General features: G+C 32.0%; 1 protein-coding gene across 1 annotated transcript; it reads right to left on the bottom strand.

Annotated features, from left to right (window-relative positions):
- Positions 1-2,053: 2,053 nt before the first annotated feature.
- Positions 2,054-8,160, bottom strand: LOC107959755 (lipase-like PAD4). Its single transcript, XM_016895892.2, has 4 exons — positions 7,997-8,160; positions 7,537-7,870; positions 3,075-3,797; positions 2,054-3,005 (listed from the first exon to the last, which is right to left on the bottom strand). The coding sequence occupies exons 1-4, from the start codon at positions 8,143-8,145 to the stop codon at positions 2,208-2,210; spliced, it is 2,004 nt and encodes a 667-aa protein (XP_016751381.1). The 5' UTR covers positions 8,146-8,160; the 3' UTR covers positions 2,054-2,207.
- Positions 8,161-21,110: the final 12,950 nt, after the last annotated feature.

Below are 21,110 nucleotides of genomic sequence, written 5' to 3'. Positions count from 1 at the left end.
AAAATGTAAACAAAATACATAAAAATTTTAATGCAAAATTTTTCATTCAAAAATTAACAAAATTAATAACATGGCAAAATAACTTTCAAATAATAAAATTACTAACAAAACTCTACATTCTATTTTTAAAAAAAAACCAAAATACCTAATTTTTTTCTTCTTTTCCTTCCTTCTTTTCTTCTGCTTCCTTCCTTCTTCTTTCTTCCGTTTTTGTAGTCAAATTTATGTCTGTGTTGGGGGTATTTATAGAGAAAAATCACAGCATTGGCGCCTTCTAATATGGCACCACCATTGGCGCCTCCTAGATAGGCACCACCATTGGCGCCTCCCAAATAGGCACCACCATTGGCGCCTTCCAGATAAGCGCCAATACTATGTATTATACGGGTTATATACTAACCTGGAAAAGTATAAATTATATTTTAATCAAAAAAAATTATTATTATTTTATTCATTGGCGCCTACCAAATAGGCTCCAATGAAAAAGTAACCCATTTTGGTAAATTTTTTTTCTGACATACTATTTCAGTAATTTTTTTTTTCTATCCTAATTAGGTAAAAAACTCACAAATGAGCCTTAGACCATGTTTAACAACTTAAGTCTAAACTTTTCCATTTGAAGCTCATTTTCTCAATACGAGGCCCCAATGGTCCGAAATAATTTTGGATATCAAATACTATAATTAAATATAATTTTTATCATGAAAATCTTGAGAAATGGCCAAAATATCCTTTTATAGCAAAATTACTATTTTGCACTTTTTTTTCTCTTTCCATGATTTCTTCTCAATAATGGAAATTGTAAATCCCAAACCTCATAATTCTCTAGTGAACTTTAATATGAATCTATGGATGATAATTGCATCTTTGTTCTTTTCTTAGTAAAATTGGAAAAATTATAATTGAGTCCTTGAATTTTCTGATATTTTCAATTTGGTCTTAAAAGTGATTTTCACCATCCTAATTCATATACCAATTTATCCTTATGTCAAATAGGCAATAAAAACTCTTATTTTTCCTTTTAGCTAACTTTGCATTTTAGTCCTTAAACTTTTCAAAATTTGTGATTTAGTTCTTTTATCACATTTACTCTTCTAAATTTCTTTTCATTAAATCTCATCTCAATTATCAACTTTGATTCCATAAGATTCCTTTATCCAACTCATTTTCCAAATTTTCTCACCATGTCCAACTTTGATTTCATAAGATTCATTTATTCGTTATCAGAATAGTGCCATGTGTCCAGCCGAAAATTTTGAGATGTTACACTCACCGCTATTCCAGAGTGTTCTCCTTGGTAAGCACTTTTAACAGAGAACTATCTTCGGAAATCAAATTTCCACACAAATTTATCTTAGCCTGGAAAAACCAAGAAGCCGTGCGATCATAGCTCCTGAAGCCATCCTTCTCCAAGTTGTTCCTGTATTAGTCAAGTGTGCCAAGATTTCAGGTATGGATCCATGAACAGATGGAAATGTAATTCATGATGAACGTGATGCAGATCATTATATAGAACAAAGGCAGCAGGATAAAACATAAAGAAGCATTGATGAGCGGACAAATTTGAGAAATTTGTATCTACCAGACTCTTTGAGTTCCAAGCCACTAGTTTAGATTGCATCTTTTCAATCATTGATTGTTGGACAAACATCCAATTTGAATACTTAACATCCATCTTTTCTTATTGCTTTGTCCTAACTCGAGCATTAAAGATTTAAAGCTCATATTTGTTATTTTTAGAGGACATTTTGGCCATTCATTTTTTGTTTTGAGTGAATCAGATACAAAAGCCTGTCTTGGTTGTCTAAATTTTATTTTATTTTTTTGGAATATAAAAATTTATTTCTGATAGATGCCCAAATAAGAGCACCATTGTAATTCTTTTTTGAAATAAAGAATAAGAGTAAAGGTTGTTGGAGGATTAAATCTAAATATGATGTTAATCAAAGACATCACCATAACTCTTTGCGACTCTTTCGTATCTATCATGTTTTGATCCATCATCTTTATCTTCATAATCAACATCTTATATTGAATTGAAATGAAAATCAGATTCATGAAACCAAAATTCATTAACCAAAGCTACACATCAAACCGTCATCCTACATATATATATATTACAAATTAAACCTAAGGAACCACCTTAGGAATAACAGCATATTAATGATGATCTTTGGTGCTATATAAATAAGAACTAGGAAAGCAGACTAAGGAACCACCTTCCCATCCACAAAACCTGGAAACAAAGGAGTGATTTGCTGAACCTGCGATTTCATTTCTTTCCATTCTTCCATCCATCGACTAAAGCTTGAGTTTTTCGCCAACACGTCTTTGGACACCTCTTTATTGTAGATCAACTGTCTCGCATATGCTTCAAAGTTGTCGATCTTGTGCCACAACTGCTGTTGTTTCATTGCATCCCTCTCACTTCTCACATTATCTAGCCATTCCTTTGCTTCTTCTACCTTGGCCCAAAAGCATGAATCTTGTGTCAAGCTGGCAAATTTGCTCCTCTTGTTTTCTTCCTCTGGAACACTTTTCTCCCTCCACCACTTGTCGAAAACTTCGTACCTCCTTTGCCTTCCGTGCTCGATGTAGTGCCCAAGCTCGCGGTGCATACCGGTTCGGTAATAATCCGCGATGTCCAATGGTTCGACAAGGAGCTTATAGAAGTGAGAAGCATTCACCCATTTTCCCCTTCTGTCAAAGTCATGAGGTAGCTTGTTGCTTTCCAGCATGTGGATAACACTGTTCCAGAACTGAGCAAGTCTATGGCGGTTAATGTTGACTCTACCCTCTCTTCTTGAGGCCCCCGTAAGCTTGAACGAGTCGTAGTAACCCATTTGATCATCGGCCTCATCGCAGCACGCTTTGTACCACTCTATTTCAGCTCGATATGGCACTATCTTGGACAATTTTATTGCCAGGTTTGCAGCATTCAGGTTTGGCTTATCACTGTGTTGAGCCATTTGCAGGCACTCCTTTGCCATAACCGCAACTGGTTCCTGTGAGTTGATTTAGTTAAAGACAGAAAGAAAATCCGTAAATCAACATTGTTATAGAAAAAAGAGTACCTTGTCGGTTAGGTCTGATGATTGCAATGCCAAGGCGACACCAGCTTCATAGCTAGAATCAGGTATCCCCTCTTCAAAGTTTCTAGCCTGCAAAAACTGTCTAGAAACTTTGGCAACATAATCTCCATACTTGAGATGATCCTCAATGCTTTGGTTCGGTGAGCCAGTGGCCATCATCAAATGCATCATCTTCATAATTGATGCAACATTCTCTACACAAATGGCACCCTCTTGGCAGCAGAAAACATAGCTCCCGAAAGGCCAAAACAAGCTCTCTGATGGATCGTCAACTTGGGTTAACAATTCCAAGTCCTTTAAAACACTATGAAAAAGTATATGTTTTAGATCATTGGATACTTGAGAAGAAAGGCCTGCAACAGGGAGGTGAGGAGAAGCCATGCAGCAGTGCCAGAATTGCAGCAGGGCTTGTATATGAGGAATGTGGTTTACAATCTCAGCTAAAAGTAGCCTTGGCATGATATCATGCTTGGAAACAACATGGCAAAAGTTTTCACCCCATCTTTGGCGTCGAATCGACCGATGGAGGGCTTCATTGCCGACCAATGGAGAACCGAATGTGATGCATAGGACCGACATTGGAGGATATACCGACAATGAGAGCAGATGACAGAGGAGAAACAGAGCAGAAAGAGAGGCTGTCGTTCCCCCTATGCACTGACCTGTTATCACTATTGACTTCACTTTTCCAATTAAATCCGCTATCTGCATCAACATATCTATTTAATTAGTTTTCTTGCTTAGGACATCTTCCAATGCGCACCTAACTTAATTAATTTGTTTCCAGGTTAGAACAAAAATAAATTCATTTCTTATTTTTACAAGTAACTTCATCTCATGAGTTCAATCCAAACTTCTTGAGATAATCTGAATTATTCAAACTTTAATTAAGTATAATTTTATGGTTTCTCAAAATAAGTATTAATTCGATTTAAAACAATACATGTCAAGCAAGTACAAAGATTGATGGCAGAATTGCATTAATAGGAACTAGGGACGGTAATACTCGAATCACCGGAAGGAAGAGACCATTTTTTTTTTGTTTGAAAGGAGGGTACGAAACAGTTATGATATTTTGAAATTAATATAATATATCACCCTTATATATATATATTTAACTTTTAAAATGATAAAGGCAAATAATTATACATTATACAATAAACCTTAAAAATATTTAGATTGAGATATAGATAAATGTACATTAAAATAATTAGAAATAACTAATAAATATCAAAATATAAAATAGTGAAGAATCTGACAACATTTGTGGCATCCATCTCTCCTAAATATGTTGAAGTTAAAAGGTGGTATGGAAGGGTACTTTTGTATAAAGTTAAACCCCATTGACGGGGTACTTATCGTCTTACAGCCAACCCCCATAAAAAGGAGGAAAAGATGCAAAAACAAGAGTAGACCCCAATGAAAGCATGCTTGGTTGGTTTAAGATTGGAGTTGACCCCGACAAACATTTAGCCGACATCAAGTGGGAATGGAATCTTGTTTTTAAGATAATGTAATGTAAGTGAAGTTCGGGGTGACTGACTCCCTGCCTACCTCATTTGTCATGATTGACTTGGTCTACAAATTGATTTAACGTGGACTTGAATAGTTGGTCTTTTTAAGTACCACAAAAAGCATGTGGCCATTTTAAGGTCCAATTATTGACAGTTATATCTTACAAAGGGAATTATTGAGGGCTGAAATTATGTGCTTGAGTTACGTACTTTGATTTTTTTCTTTCTTTTGGGATGAATTACTGGCAATATCCCTATGCCTCCTACTCTCTATCCCACTTAGGGTGCTTTGCCTCAGCTCAGGCCTGAGGCGATACTCAGCAGGCATCAAATTTTTTGAAATTTTTAATTAAGTTGCACAAAATTTTTAAGAATTATTATTAAAATTTTTAAAAATTTTAATTAGACTCTTCAATTTTATTTTTTATGTTTTGTAAATTCTCATAAAACTTAAAATTTTTGAAACAAAATTTTTAAAAATTCTCATTAAAACCCTCAAAGTGTTTAAAATATTTAATTAGACCTCTCTACCATTATATAAATGAAAAAAATGAAAACCACAAAGAAAACCGGAATACATATATTTATAAATAAAAGGATTATAATCCATCCTCTTTAGAATAATTTTATTTGTATGTTAATCTATAAAAATTTCTATTTGTTAAAATTTTGGATGTTATAAAGATGTAACATGTGAATTTTAGATTATATTATATTTTTTAATTTTCAAATTAACAAATTATGATATACTAATAATATTATTAATTAGTGATATTTAGTTCATATCTTTAATAAAATTTATAAATGCAATTGCATTTATTAAAGATTATTTTCATGTAATAAATATGATTAATATATTTTTATATAAAATTTAATCATTTTATTAAAATAATCTTTATTTATTTTATTTTACAACTAATTGTACTAAAATTTGAGGAAAAATTTGTTATAGTGAATTAATTTAGTAAAAAAAAACACTTCTTACTTTATGATTGTCGTCATAGATGAAAAGTTAGTATAAAATGTAAGAGTAAAACATAAAAAAATTAAATGTTACAGAGAGAGCTGACTACATTAGTAATTTTCTTTAAAAGATTCGAAAAAATAAATAAATTTGAACTACTAATCAAACCCACAAGATATAGAAAAAGGTGGATGCAAATTTTTCCGTAAGTTTTGCCCAATTATGATGACTAATGCCTATAAGATACGGCACCATTTGTTTGTACATGTTGTACTTTTCTCATAATCTTCTTGATTGGTTTTTCTCTACATAGCAGCCTTTTGGAAATTGATATATTTCTCTTTCACAGTTTAGAGTTGTAATATAAAAATCAATATGATATTTAGATATTGGTACAGTTATTAAATTTGAAAAAGTATGATTAAATTAAATTGTAGTTAAAGATTATGGTGTTGGATAAATGGCAAGTTTTAACAATTGTTTTGGAGGGAGACAACCAGGAGTGCATCATGTTGATAATGATAATAAAAGTTGTATCACATTCCATTAACTTCAATTCTAAAGAAATGCAACAATTATACTTCCATTGATTCTTTAATTGAGTGTCCAATTATGAAGTTTCCCACTATAGGCAGTACCTACTTTTTCCCACTACCCAAAAATGCCCTATTATCTGAACCAGGTCACTCATTCTATCTTTCATTTCAGCTTTAGATTAAGGCTTGGGATTTTAGTAAATTTAACATCACAAACCAAGTCTATATAAGCTTCTTAATTTTCATATAAATCAATTACAATTAGTCAGTAGTACTTTAGGCAAATTCTAATTCATCATTTGTTCTTATCTGGGGATGGGTTTGAACTTTCAATTTACCATTACACCAACAATCTAGGGATTTTGTTAGGCTAAAGTTTCCATCATAAATGAACCCCATAATAAATCATTTCACATAAAGAGAGTCAAATTTCCATCATAAATGAAACCCATAATAAATCATTTCCATCACTTAATTATTCACAACACTCATTTTCCTTAAGTCCCAAGTTGTTTACCCTATGAAACTCTGCTATTTTCCTGTGCATTTGTAATTTAGTTCCTCTATTTTTATTTTTAAAATTTTAATTTTTCTATTTTTTTAAATAATCTCATTATAAGTTCTGATCATATTTGTTCTTTTTATACAATATCTAGAACTACCCATAAATAGAAGGATAATGTACTTCAGCGCACTTGAGCTCATGTCCTACATTGGCAACAATGTCTATGCCAATTGAGCTAAGACTCAATCGGCTAGTCCTTCCATTTTTTTAAATTTCAAAAATTGAGTTTAATTGCTAACGTTGTTGATTTTTTTTTTTGTTAAACTGAAAATAAGTTGTAGTAAATCAAAATTTAATAATATTAACAATTGGATTTATATTTTTAATCTTAAGAGTAGAGGGACTATATCCCTTGAAATGGAAGTAGGATTAAATTCCTTGAAATAAAAATAAAAAAACTAAATTTTAAATGTATGAAAAAGTACAAGGAGCTGAAGCATATTTTATCCTCCTTGTGTAACTTCTTTCTCTCATTCTTCAATCAATTTATGGAGTTTCCCGGTGCTTAAGTAATGCTTATAAGCCCATTACTTAGCGCCCAATAACCCAATTTTATCTGTAATTCATACTTGCCCAAACAATATCTAAATTAATCCCAAAATCTCATATCGATTTTCTAAGTGGGTTTTCTTCAATTAGATGTTAATTTATTAATTATCGATTTGGTTTTGATTTCTTCAATATATTTCATGAAACTAAAACATGATCAACACTATAATCGATGAGGTTTATAAGTCTAAAATTCTATAATTTTTTTCAAATTTAGATCACTCTGAGTAAAATGAATTAGATCTTCAAGCATAAACAAAGGAAACAGAAATGAATTAAATCTATAAACCGTAACTGTAGCAAAAGGAAAGCTAACCTGGATTTGCAAGCTTGGGAACATTGAGAAGAAAAGCTTTAACATCCCGTGATGCACCATGGGCTCCTCTGCTTCGCTATGTCGATAAAGCGGAGCAAAAACGCCACCGTCTTCCTTACTCAAAGCCACCAGATTTCTACATTTCTCGTCAGACCCAGAAGTCATTTGCCGGCCGGAAAACGCAATATAAGCCACGCTTCCAATCTTTTCCACCAGGTAAGCCCCTGGGAAGGTTATGTTTGCTATATTGCACACCCTCCATGCTTCCTCCAACAATGGCGTCGACGCAAGAAATGTCGCCAGCGTCTCGCTCATTTCGAAATTGTTTTGGCCCCTTTGATCCCAATTAATTTCCACAAGAAACCCATGTTAGGATTTTGGAATAAAGAATTTTCAAGTCAATTTTTGGAATTTGGAGTTGAATTTTTTTTTTTTAAAAAGGTGGGCTGAGTTAACTTACCATGAAGCTTCGGTTTCCATATTATGGAAAGTTGTTGCCCTTTCTTCGATTTCTTTTTGGTTCTTTTCTTGCTGCTTGGTGGTAGCGTGATGCTGGTGACGGACTCCTTTATTAGTGAGAAAAGAGCAAGGTCTAATTTCAAATTTCATCTCTCAACTTTACAAAAATTAAAAATTTAGTCCTTTTCCTTTACTTTTATCATAAATTAGTCCCAATTATCAACAAACATTGCTAATTTGCTATATAAAAATTGGTTTGAACCATTGGTTTTTGTTAATTCCATGTACATTAACACTATAATCTAGTTAACTTAATTTCTCAAATTTCATAAATTACAAGTATCGAATTCTGACAAATTAAAATATAAAGGATGGAATTCATAATTAGACAGATATATAAATATTGAGAATATAGTCTGAACGATCAAAGTAAGTGGGTGATTTTAATTACTACTTTATTAATAAAAAAGGAAAAAAAGAAATGATGATGGGTGGGGTTTGAAGATTGAAAAATGAAAAGAGTTTACTTTGGTAAATGGGTGGTGGGTCAAAATTCAAACTAATTGGGGGACCAATGCATACACCGAATTTTATATGGATTATGGTAATAAATAGGGTTTGCATATTTATTACAGAAAGAAGAGGAGAACAAGTCGAACTTGTAATGCCGCGTTGGCGAAAGAGATGGAATGGATATATTTTTGTGTGGTGAGGAGCACCCCATTTGAGATAGATGTGTGGGTCAACTCTTCTTTTCTAATTTATTAACTTATCTATTACGAGTCCAATAATTAATTTTCCGTATTTTGTAGGCCCATTAAGAGATAGATGTTGGTCACGAATTTTAAAGCTATTAACATACCCAAAATGAAGATCAAACCTTCAACTACTGGTTAAGGTAGGAGACACCCTTAATATTTCACCTAACTCTCTTAATTGGTTAACTCCTGATTTTTGTTTTACTTTCCATATTACTATTATTATTTATTATAGTTTAATCAACACTAATGATGTTGTATTTTCTTTACTAACCCCGAGATAAATATTTTTTAAATTTTTTTATAAAATTTATAATAAAAAATTAATTTAAACCCCAAATTGACATATAGATTATAGAACTTCAACTTAATAAATCAAAACTGCCAAGACCTTATCTTCAGGTGCACTATAATTAAGTAATAAAGGGTTTTATGAAATTGTTATTTTTACTTTTAAACTATACCAGATCTTTACTTACAAAGCAAAAAAGGAAACAAAATCTAAAATTTAAGTTGCAATATATTTTTTATAAAATGATAAATTTAATTTTTAATATTTATATTTTCTGTCAATTGATCCTTATTCTCTCTCTCTTTTTTAATTAAATTTGTTCCTCAATTTTTTTTAAAAGAATCAAATTTGACCATCAACTTTCAAAAAGAGTTAAATTTGACCATCAGTCTTTTAAAAATAGTTACTTTTTTTAAAAATGAAAATATTGAATAAAACATTAACTTTTTAAATATAGTAGTCCGTATAGCAATCGACAAGAACTTTATGCTACTTTTTTGAATTTCGATGAACTTTTAATAATTTTTAATTATTTATTGTTGTGATATTTAAGACAAATAGTATCATATCAAGATGAATTATATGTAAACTGTCACATGAGTGTCATGTCAACATTGTTAAAAAATTATTTTTTAGTTGGCATTTTCATAAAAAAATGATTTGACTTTTTTTAATGATTAATGGCCAAATTTAACTTAAAAATAATAATGGCTAAATTGACAAAAAGATATAAATGTTGAGGAATAATTTTTTATGTAATTTTTTAGGATAAACTATAGAATTAGTTACCCAACTATTAGTGTGTTTCTGTTTTGGTCACTCAATTATGAAAATTTTTATCTAGTCACCAAGGCATTTCCCAAACTGGTATAATAACACATTTAGTTCTCAATACTTACACATTTTATAACTTGATTCTAATTCTAAATAATTCAATAAATTTAACCTTTCATATTTACAAAATCTAGCAATTTGACCCTCAAACACATATAATTAAATATAAATTATTTATTATGAAAATTTACAAAATATATTATTATTTATATATTTTTATATGAATAATATTATATGTGTTTATATTTAATTATAATTATAAAGCTCAAATATGCCTTTAGCTCCCCAGAACTTGACACCTTCTCCCAAGTTGATACTTATGATTTTTTTTGTCCCAAGTTGGTATCCGAATTTTCAACCTGTCAAGAGTTTTGATATATTTTTTTGTAATGGTGTTAAATACAATATACATATGGTGATGTGATAATCTATTTTTATAAAAATATTTAAAATTCAAAAGAAAATATTTAAAAATTATATATTTTATAAAAAATAAAAGAAATTATAAAAATATATGCATCTAAAAAATATTAAAAAAAATTCAAGTTAGAAAAATTGAAAACCCAGAAAATTTACATATTCTTAAATAAATTGCAAATAAATTAGATGAAAATAAATTTTACAATAAGCTTTATGCTTAGAGATAGGTGTAGATTATTACATGATTCTTCAAGTTGACAAGAATGCAAAATATGATGATTTGAAAAAAGCTTATAGAAAGCTTTTTCATTTTTTTTATTTTATTTGCTAATTATTTGTTAGGTTTCATAGGAAAAATTGAGTTCCTCTATTGAGAATGCTATTAGCACAATCATGAATGAAGTTTATAAAAAGCACAAATTTACTGAGTTTTTGGATTTATCAAAATCACAAATTTACATATAAGTTTAGCAAGATTTAAATATATGTATTTAAATATAATTATGTTTATATTTAATTATACGTGCTTGAGGATCAAATTGATAGAATTAGTAAATGTGGAGGGTTAAATTTATTGAATTATTTAGAATTAAGATCAAATTGATAGAATGTGTAAGTATCGATGACTAAATGTGTTATTATACCAGTTCGAACAAGACTACATTATCACTTCAGTTAACCATTTAGCGGAGAGTGACCAAAATAGAAACGATCTAAAATGTGAGTGACCAAAGTAAAACTGATCTAAAATGTTAGTGGTTAAATTGAAAATTTTCGTAATTGAGTGACTAAGTCCAGAATTTACCCTTTTTTATAATAATGTTGATGAGTTTAATGCTGAAGTTGAAGTAATGGAAATTTTTAGTTTTTATGTTGTGTCCTATCGTATTTAAATAATAGATTGACTTTGAGTCTAGAATTTTATTTTAGTTGAACTCCTTTTATACGTGAGTCCAGTTATATTCTAATTATATTTTATAATTGTTAATTTTGATGATAGTTATTTATATTTGTATTTTTATACTTACAATTATAATTATAACTATTTTTTATAACTTAAAAAAATTATACAAAAATAAATAAAGTTAAATATCAAGAAAAAATAATAATTTTGAAACAATGAAAGAATTTAAGAAAATAAATAGATTCAACTAGAATAACAAAATTTATGTTTGAATCTTTAGTTTATCTTGAAATTTGGACAACTGTTATCATTACCTTTATAAAAAGAAAATATTAATTAATTAACTCCACTTAAAAAAATGAAGAAGCTAATAATTGATATAATGGCAATGTATTTTTTAACTTCGCAACAAAGTTAAAAAATTATCACGTGTCATTGATTGAGTTTTAGTTCGATTGGTATGGACATTATTGCTAATACAGAAGAATGTGGGCTCGAATATGCTGAAGCACATTATCCTCCTATTTATAGGTTGAAGATGAGTTATGAGTAGTTTTAATTATTGTGTCAAAAAGAACATATATGATTAGAACTTATAATAAGTTTCAAAAAAATACCATGTGCCTAATATTTTTATATATTTATTTTTTTAATATTTTACTATGCAACATTTATCACCCCTTACCTTATTTTTAAAAACTCCATTAAAAATGAACAAAAAATTTCTCTTTAAAAGGTATAGGGTAAGCTACACCATTAGTGAGTAAACTATGGTAAGTTTTCGTTTTGATCGCTTAACTAAAAAAAGTTATAATTTGATCTTGAACTATTCAAAAGTTTTCATTTAACTCATTGGATTGTTAAAATCGATGCTATATGACTTTTTTTGTTTGCATTGTCTGCACCAATTAAAAGTTCTATTTCCATTTCTCTTCTACAATTTTTTTTCATGAAACATCTTTAGACTTCGTAAATCTGCGAACCAAAATTCAAATAGTTTTTTTGTTCTATCTCCAACACTGGCCATCAGATCAACTTGGATCGAATGAATGTTTTCCTACTCATCAATGGGTATTAATCCACCGTACTGATCGTCAAGTCGTCGCTTGGAGCTCACTGGTGGAACTTAAAAAAAAAAACCTTAATGGCTTAGTGACTTAAATAAAGACTTTTGAATAGTTCAGTGACTAAATTGTAACTTTTTTAATTAAGTGATTAAAACAAAAACTTATTCCTAATTTGGTGACTAATGATATAATTTACCCATATGTATATATATTGTTGGATACACCATGAAAAAGTAAAGATTACGCCACTGCTTTTAATGGACAGCATCAAGGTTCAAAGACGCGGTGGCGGTCTGAATGGGATGACTTATAACTTTTTGTCCTCAACTGCTTACATAAACACGCTTTATTTAATAAATTTAAATGGATTTGATTGCTCTTTTTGTTAACTAATCTGTCATTTGCACCATTATTTTTTTATTTTTAAATTATTTAATTAAATTCATTTTTATTTCCTTCTTTTAATTTTTTTAAAAGAATTCTTCGTGATAATTTAGAACAACATGCTTAAACTCATATTAAGAATTTTGTTAATAAATAAATCAAGTAAATGAAATAAAAAATTCCACAAATAAATTTAAATATTATTATATGTCATTATAAAGTATTTTGCATTTAATTATATTAGTTAAGATCTTTTTCTCTCTCTTATCTTTACACTCTAAATCTTTGTTCTGATATAATTTTACTACTACTTAAAGCTTTTCAAACTTATAAATTGGAAGATGATATGAGTTTAAAGGTGTGCTCAGTTGGGTGAAAAAATAAGAATAAAACAAATTTTGAGTGTGCTTGGTTGAGAAGAAAGAAAATATGAGAGATGATCATTTTCCATTATAATGCATAAAAATCAATCCTTCCAAATTTGAATGATGACATAAGAGAAAATGAAAGAGATGTGTATGATAGTTCAAAATTATGCATTTTTCAAATTTTTTATTTTATTTCCTTCCATTTTCAACTCTACCAAGCAATGGATGGAAAGAAAATATTTTTCCATCTTTTTTACCAAGCACACCTATAGAAAGAAAAATTATGTTTTCCATCATTCTAGTTTTCTACCCCTTCAATTTGTGATCCTTTCAATTTTCTTTCCACTCAACCAAGCAAAGCCTAAGTGCACTCAAACTCACGTCTTCTTTGATGTCGATATAGTAATGGTGTCAACTGAGGTAAGACTCAATCGACTAAACTCTAAGGCTTTGCTTGATAGAGTGGAAAGAAAATTGGAAGGGATAGAAAACTAGAAGGATGGAAAACATAATTTTTCTTTCCATAGGTGTGCTTGGTAGGAGAGAGAAAAATAAAAAAATAGAAGTGAAGGGAAAAGGCACAGTAGCAATAGAGAGCTGTGTTGGAAATAAGTTGATTTCAGATGCTCTGTTTGCACTCGAGATTGATCAAAACTTGTTGAGTGTGGGGCAATTGGTAGAGAAGGGATTCAATGTCATGTTTAAAGAATGAATGTGTCTAATCCTTGACTCTTGTGGTGATGTATTATTTAGGATTAAGATGCAAAAGAAGTGTTTCTCATTGAATCCACTTGAGGAGGAGCAAGTGACATTTAAGTGTCAAGTCAGTGGCTCTGATTTGTGGCACAAGAGGTTAGGACACTTTCATCACAAAAGTCTGCAATTCATGTAAAAAAATAAGATAGCAATTAGGCTACCAATTCTGAAGGAGTTGAATTCGAGATGCAAAGCTTGCTTGACTGGCAAACAAACAAGGTTACCTTTCAAAAACTCAACTTGGAGAGCCAAAGAGAAGTTGCAGTTGATTTACACTAATCTGTGTGGTCCACAAGCAACTCCTTCATTGAATGGTAGTAGGTATTTCATTATCTTTATTGATGATTTTACTAGAATGTGCTGGATTTACTTTATGAAGCAAAAGTCTGATGTTGCTTATGTGTTTTTAAAGTATAGAAGATGGGTTGAGAATCAAAATGGTTGTAAGATTCAGGTTGTCAAATCTGATAATGGGACAAAATATACCTTACAAAGGTTCAATAGTTTCTGTGAAGAGGCAGGATAAAGCATCAACTCATTGCTCCTTACTCTTTACAATAGAATGGAGTTAATGAGAGGAAAAGTAGGACCATTATGGAAATAACTAAGTGCATGCTACATGAGAAGTCCCTACTTAAGGATTTTTGGGCTGAGGCAGCTAACACAACTGTATTTTTCCTAAATAGATTGCCTACAAGGGTATTGGAGAAAAAAAAACACCCTATGAAGCTTGGCTTGAAATGAAGCCAACTTTGAAGAATTTGAAGGTATTTGGTTATTTTTGTTTCTATCATGTTCCATAGGTTAAGAGGGACAAGTTGGGAGAAAAATCTGAGTATGAAATATTTTTTTGTTATAGTTAGGTGCCAAAAGCCTATAGAATCTATCAACCTTTGGCAGGGAAAATGATTGTGGGTAGAGATGTTTAGTTCCTATTAAGCAGTGGGATTGGACAAGTGACGCAGAAGAAAAACAAGAGTTCTCTATTAATTTTAATGAACTGGTGGGTGATACACCAATTAGAGGTACAAGATCATTGAGTGAAGTTTATCAAATGTGCATTGTAGCTAATCTTAAACCTGCAGGGAATAAGGAAGCAAAGATGATCAGGAGTGCATAGAGGCAATGAAGGAAGAGTTGGATATGATAGAGAAAACCAAACATGGGAACTAGTTGATACGCCTGCAAATACAAAGGTGATTGGAGTAAAGTGGGTTTTCAGGACCAAACTTAATCCTGATGGCTCAGTGAATAAGTGCAAGGCCAGGTTGGTGGTGAAGGGATATGCATATGTTTGGGGAGTTGATTTTTTTAAAAATTTTGCTCTTATGGAAATAATTGACACAATTAGAATGCTTCTGGCTATGTCAGCTCAACAAGGTTGGAGGGTGTTTCAGTTGGATGCGAAGTTGACATTCCTGAATGGAGTATTAGAGGAAGAAATATATGTTGAGCAACCAGAGGGCTTCATCACACCAAGTTAAGAAGGAAAGGTTTTTTAGTTAAGGAAGACTCTCTATGGGTTGAAACAAGTTCCCAAATTATGGTACAACAAGATAGATGAGTATTTACTGAACTTAGGCTTTATGAAGAGCCTGAGTGAATCCACTCTCTATATGAAGAAGTCAAGTACAGATCTAATCATTGTATCTCTCTACGTAGATGATATATTGGTGATAGGAAGTGATGCAACTCAAATTGAAGCATTCAAAAAGGATATGATGGAGGTGTTTGAGATGACTGATCTTGGTGAGATGTGTTACTTTCTGGGAATAGAGATCAAGCAAGTCAAAATAAGGTGTTTCTTTTCCAAAAGAAGTATATAAAGGAGATTCTAAAGAGGTTCCGTATGAAGGAGTGCCAAAGTGTGAACACTCCAATGAATCAGAAAGAAAAACTTCAGAAGATGGATGGGGGCAGATCCTGTAGATGAGAAGGTGAGTAGGAGTTTTGTTGGGTGTCTTATATACCTCACATCCACTAGGCCAGACATCATGTACACTGTTAGTGTTTTGTCCAGATTTCTCCATTGTGCAAGTGAAATTCATATGATTGCTGCAAATAGGGTATTAAGATATTAGAAGGGGACAGTTGCATATGGAATCAATTTTAGCAAAGTTGATAAGTTCAAGCTACAGGGTTATTCTGATAGTGATTGGGCCGGATCACCAGATGATATGAGAAGCACTTTAGGCTATTGCTTTACGTTTGGGTCAGGTTATTTCTCTTAGTGTTCAAGAAAGCAAGAGATAGTGGCTCAATCAACTGTGGAAGCTGAATTCATTGTAACTACAACTTCTATGAATCAAGCCTTATGGCTGAAGAAGCTAATAGATGATCTACATTTGAAGCAAGAGAGAAGTATAGAAGTGTTTATAGATAATCTAGCTATTTCACTTAATCCTGTATTTCATGAAAGAACAAAGCATTTTAAAGTCAAGTATTATATGTTGAGGGAAGTATAGAAGACAGGTGAAGTAAAGCTGGTTTATTGCAGATCAGAGGACCAGGTGGCATATATTTTTACTAAGTCGTTCCATGATTTGAGTTTCTTAGGAACAAACTTGGTGTCTGCAGCACTTAAGTCAGGAGGAGAATGTTAGTGTCTCAAGGGCTGCAATTGTTTTTTTAAGAATATGACTAAGTCCTAGGGAGATTTGACTAAGTCTTTTTTGTTAGCTTATTAGTAGGAGTAGGAAGCAAAAAGGTGTTAGCTTATTAGTAGGAGAAGGAATTTAAATTTTGGTTGAGGTGGTTACTTGAGACATGTATATAAGGTTGCTTGGTTAATGAATTTAATCATCATTGTCATTCATATTTTTCTATGCTTTTGTTAGTTCTCTACTAAAGCAACAAAATTAGAATATGGCTTCATAGAATTGTTAAAGATGCAACAAACAATACCTTATAGAAATTAAACAATTTTTCTAGAAATTCATAGGGAAAGGTGCAAAAATCCCATAAATGCCCACAAAAGGTAATTAACCATGAAGATTATATCAATAAAAAGATCATTAAAAGAACTTAATTGTTTTAGAGCATAATAAAATTAAAATCAAAATAGACCATAAACAAAAAATAGAAAATGCATTAATTTCATCATGATATATATTCACCAAGGTTTGTTTAATGTTTATGCTTGAGATATATATTCACCAGCCATGAACATGTCTAGATAACAATATACACTTTAATAATGAAAAGTTTTCTTCAAATACCAAGAAGCAAAGCCCAACAAACTAGATGTTACCATATAAATGGGTAATACAATATGATCATCAAGCATCCCTAATAGTAGAACATAACACTCTTGACCTTTTCCTTAAGGCCAGGTAGAGGTCTGACGGCAGCAATAACACCAAGTCCTTTTGTGCTACGCCCAACTACAGTTGTGCCACTTGTCATTGGTTCACTATCTGATGTTTCTAGTTCCACATAAAATCGAGCTTGGGATGCAACAAGATGAGCATAGTACGCACGAGAATTGCACACATTTGTTAGTTTCAAGGTTGTTAATCACTAAAAAACAGACGGAAGAGTTGAAAACTGGTCATAGAACTCAAACACACATTTTTATTCGAATGACTAGAACTCAAACAAATATTTCTAGTTTGATAGCTTAAACTGGGTTAAAGAGTCATAAAAATTCTAAAATATAGAAAATAAAAATTTTCGATTGTATTTCATTTAATATTATTGTTGACCAAATTATGTTTCATTTATTTAAACATCATATTAAATTAATTTCAAAAACTTTTTGTTGAATTTATATATATTATAAAATGATAGAATTACCATACTTCTTTAGTTACTTTGGAGGTTACCGCACAATCGAAATGTCTTGGAATTGAAACTGGAAATCAAAATTGAAATTGAAACCTCAAACCATAACTGAATCTAAAACCCCAAACTAAAATTCTAAATTAAAACCTAAGTCGAAACTCCAAACTTACAGCTTTTAATAGATTTGGATAACTAAGTTTAAGACCTTTTAAAACCATATATATTGTTGCTCATTCCAATCGAACTTTAGGTGATTCATATTGTACAAAATGTGATCTTTTCATTGATATGTTTTTCTAGCCAAATTGAGTTCTGTGTTAAAAGAATTAAGTACCCAAAGTTGCCTACTTGAAACAGAAAACTTATAAATTATTGGCAAGTTGTAACGAATTTCAATGGTTTGAGCCCCAAATCTTAGGCTTTGATTACTCTTGAAACAAGATTTCGTTTTTCAAAGTTTCATTTGGACTTTAAACCCCCAAACCCCGACCTTAACCCTAAGTCTTGGATCTTGAATATTGAATTTTAAACCTTAAACCCCATAAAAATAGATAAGAAAGTATACATCTGCAATAGAAGGGCTTCAATCCTCCCAAGGTGAGGATGGGTAACATTAGTACCGAAAATTATAGTCGGACGGTCATTGACAAAAGGTATTCTTCTGATATTACATCAACAAGAACAATATTTCTGTCCCCAACCTTGACATTAATTTTCAATACCACATTGACCAAATATCGTGTGTCCATTTTAAGTACATGTTTAGTCAACCAACACTGGGAAACAATACCAAGATCAGTCTCACAAATCCTTCTCATCTGCAAGGGGAATAGAATGATTCAGAGATCGGCATGAATCTTTTTTAAAGAAACAAATTCCAGACTAGAAAATTTATACCATAAAGAGAGTTTTTTTTATTTGGAAGAATAACAATAAGCAGGTCAAGCTATTTCTTCTAAGGCTGGAGTTCAATCATGGTATCTTGATACATTATTTTTAATAGGAAACAAAGAATTAATTAAAATGAAACAAAAACTGATTCATTCATGTATTGTGCAGAGTACAACCATAGTATTTATAATACAACGTATTAACAGTTAACTAACTATAACTACCATAACTGCTAACTATTAACTACTAACTGCTAACTGTTACAACAATTTTCATTCCTTAATATGCCTCAATCTTCTTAATAATAGTCGGTTGTTCAAGCCTCGCAACCATTTTAAGGCACGATCTGAATTTTGTAAACAATGAGGCTGACAAAGGTTTTGTAAAAACATTTGCAACTTGCTCTTATGCTGGAATATGCGCCACACTAAGATTCCCAACTGTAATCTTTTCTCTAACAAATAACAGATCCAACTCAACATGCTTGAACTTCGAGTGCAACACCGAATTTGCAGACATAGCAATAATACCTGAGTTATCACACCATACTGTGGCCTTTCTTGAGGTAAAAATATGCAGCTCAGACAAAAGAGGCTCAAGCCAAACCACTTCTGTAACAATGTGAGCTAAACCTCTATACTCGACTTCTACTGTTGACCTGGAGACAATCTATTGCTTCTTTGACCCCCAGGCTACAGGATTACTTCCAAGGAACATACAAAACCCTGTAGTAGATCTCCTATCATCAACATTAGTTCCCCAATTTGTATCGGAATAACCAACCAAGTCCAAGTTGGCAGCTACAATAAAATGAAGACCATAGTCCACAGTACCTTTAAGATACCTGAGAATGTATTTTGCAGCCTTGAAGTGCTGGTCAAGAGGCCTATGCATGAACTGACACACCTTGTCAACAACAAAGGTAATGTCTGGTCTAGTGATGACGATATACTACAGAGCTCCTACAATGCTTCTATACTCAAATTCATTCTCAATCGCACAACCAACATGCTAAGACAGGTTTGATGAAGTGACCATGGGTGTAGGAGATCTATTGGCCTGATCCATTTGAGCTTTGTATAGAAGATCAAGAACATATTTGCGCTAGTTTAAAAATAATCCATCAGTGGTGGAAGTTACTTCAATACCAATGAAGTAACTTAGAGGCCCTAAATCTTTTAAGGAAAATTGAGTATCCAAGGTTGAAACAAAGCTATCTATACTACCTTGATGATTTCCAGTGACAATTATGCCATCTACATGCACTAGAACATATAAAAGCACCTCTTCAGTCTTTCTAACAAAGAGAGAACCATCTGACTTAGCCAAAACAAACTGTGAAGAGAGCAAGTTGTCTTGTAGCTTAGAGACCCAAGCTCTAAGAGCCTGTTTAAAACCATACAATGCTTTCTTTAATCTGCAGACCAGCACTTAATCACCATGCTTTTGCTCAAAGCCAGGAGGTTGAACCATGTAAATTTCCTTAGACAAGTCACCATTGAGGAATGCATTGTTGATATCCACTTGCCTTAGCTGCCAGCCAAACTTTACAGCCAATGTAAAAATAACTCGAATTGTTGTTGGTTTCACAACTGGACTAAAAGCCTTTTGAAAATCAACACCTGCTTCCTGAAGATAACCCTTAACTACCAAATGACCCTTGTATCGGCAATAGTGCCATCTGAGTGGCGTTTGAATTTGAACACCCACTTACAGCCAATAGCTCTTCTGTTTGCAGGTAAATGAACTAAATCCCAAGTGTTATTCCTTAGCAGAGCATCATACTCTTGCTGAGCTGCTAGTGTCCATTATTTGCTAGCAAAAGCATCCTTAATTGTAAGAGGCTCTGTCTCACTTAACTCAGCAGAGAACACATTGGGCTTAAAAATACCATTTTTTGATCGAGTTTGCATAGGATAAGAGTTGACAGGTAAACTAGATAAAGGATCCTGAAGTTCTCCAATAACCATACTACCACCATAAGCCAGCCTCGAAGGTATTAGAAGAAGAACATCAGGATTGGATGAGGTTGGAGTACAAGCAGAATGACTACTGTAAGCTGCATTCCCAAGTGAGATGCTACCATGTTGCCTCAAACTGAACTTAGTAGATGCCAAGGGAAGAGAACTAGAAGGCGAAGTAGTAGACCCTGACACAACTCTTGAAGTTCTTTGGGCTGAAGTAACAAATTTCAAGCACCAAAGCCAATTGGCCTAAAAAATACACCACAACTGGAACTTGAGATTTTTGATGCTGGAACCTAGGTTGAGTGCAAGCAGGAGTAAAATCACCACCTGAATCACTAGAACTAGCAAAAGGAAAACAATCTTCATTAAACACCACATGTCTAGAGACAAAGATCCTATTGGTATTATCAAGACACTTGTATCCTTTGTAAACAGGACTGTAGCCAAGGAACACACAAGGCTTGGAATGAAATTGTAACTTATGAGTATTAAAATGTCTGAGATATGGATAGCATCTACAGCCAAACACTTTTAAATACAGGTAGTTAGGTACAGTTTTATGTAATACTTCATAGGGTGACCTGCCAGTGAGAACATGTGTGGAAAGTTTGTTGATAAGATGAATAGCATTGATGAAAGCATGAGCCCAAAACATATGGGCATACTAGCCTGAGCCAGCAATGTTAAGCCA

The sequence above is a fragment of the Gossypium hirsutum genome, chromosome D04 (genome assembly GCF_007990345.1).
Source record: "Gossypium hirsutum isolate 1008001.06 chromosome D04, Gossypium_hirsutum_v2.1, whole genome shotgun sequence".
Lineage (NCBI taxonomy): Eukaryota > Viridiplantae > Streptophyta > Magnoliopsida > Malvales > Malvaceae > Gossypium > Gossypium hirsutum.
The sequence above is the reverse complement of the archived record's forward strand: the minus strand, read 5'-3'. Positions and strand labels throughout refer to the sequence as shown.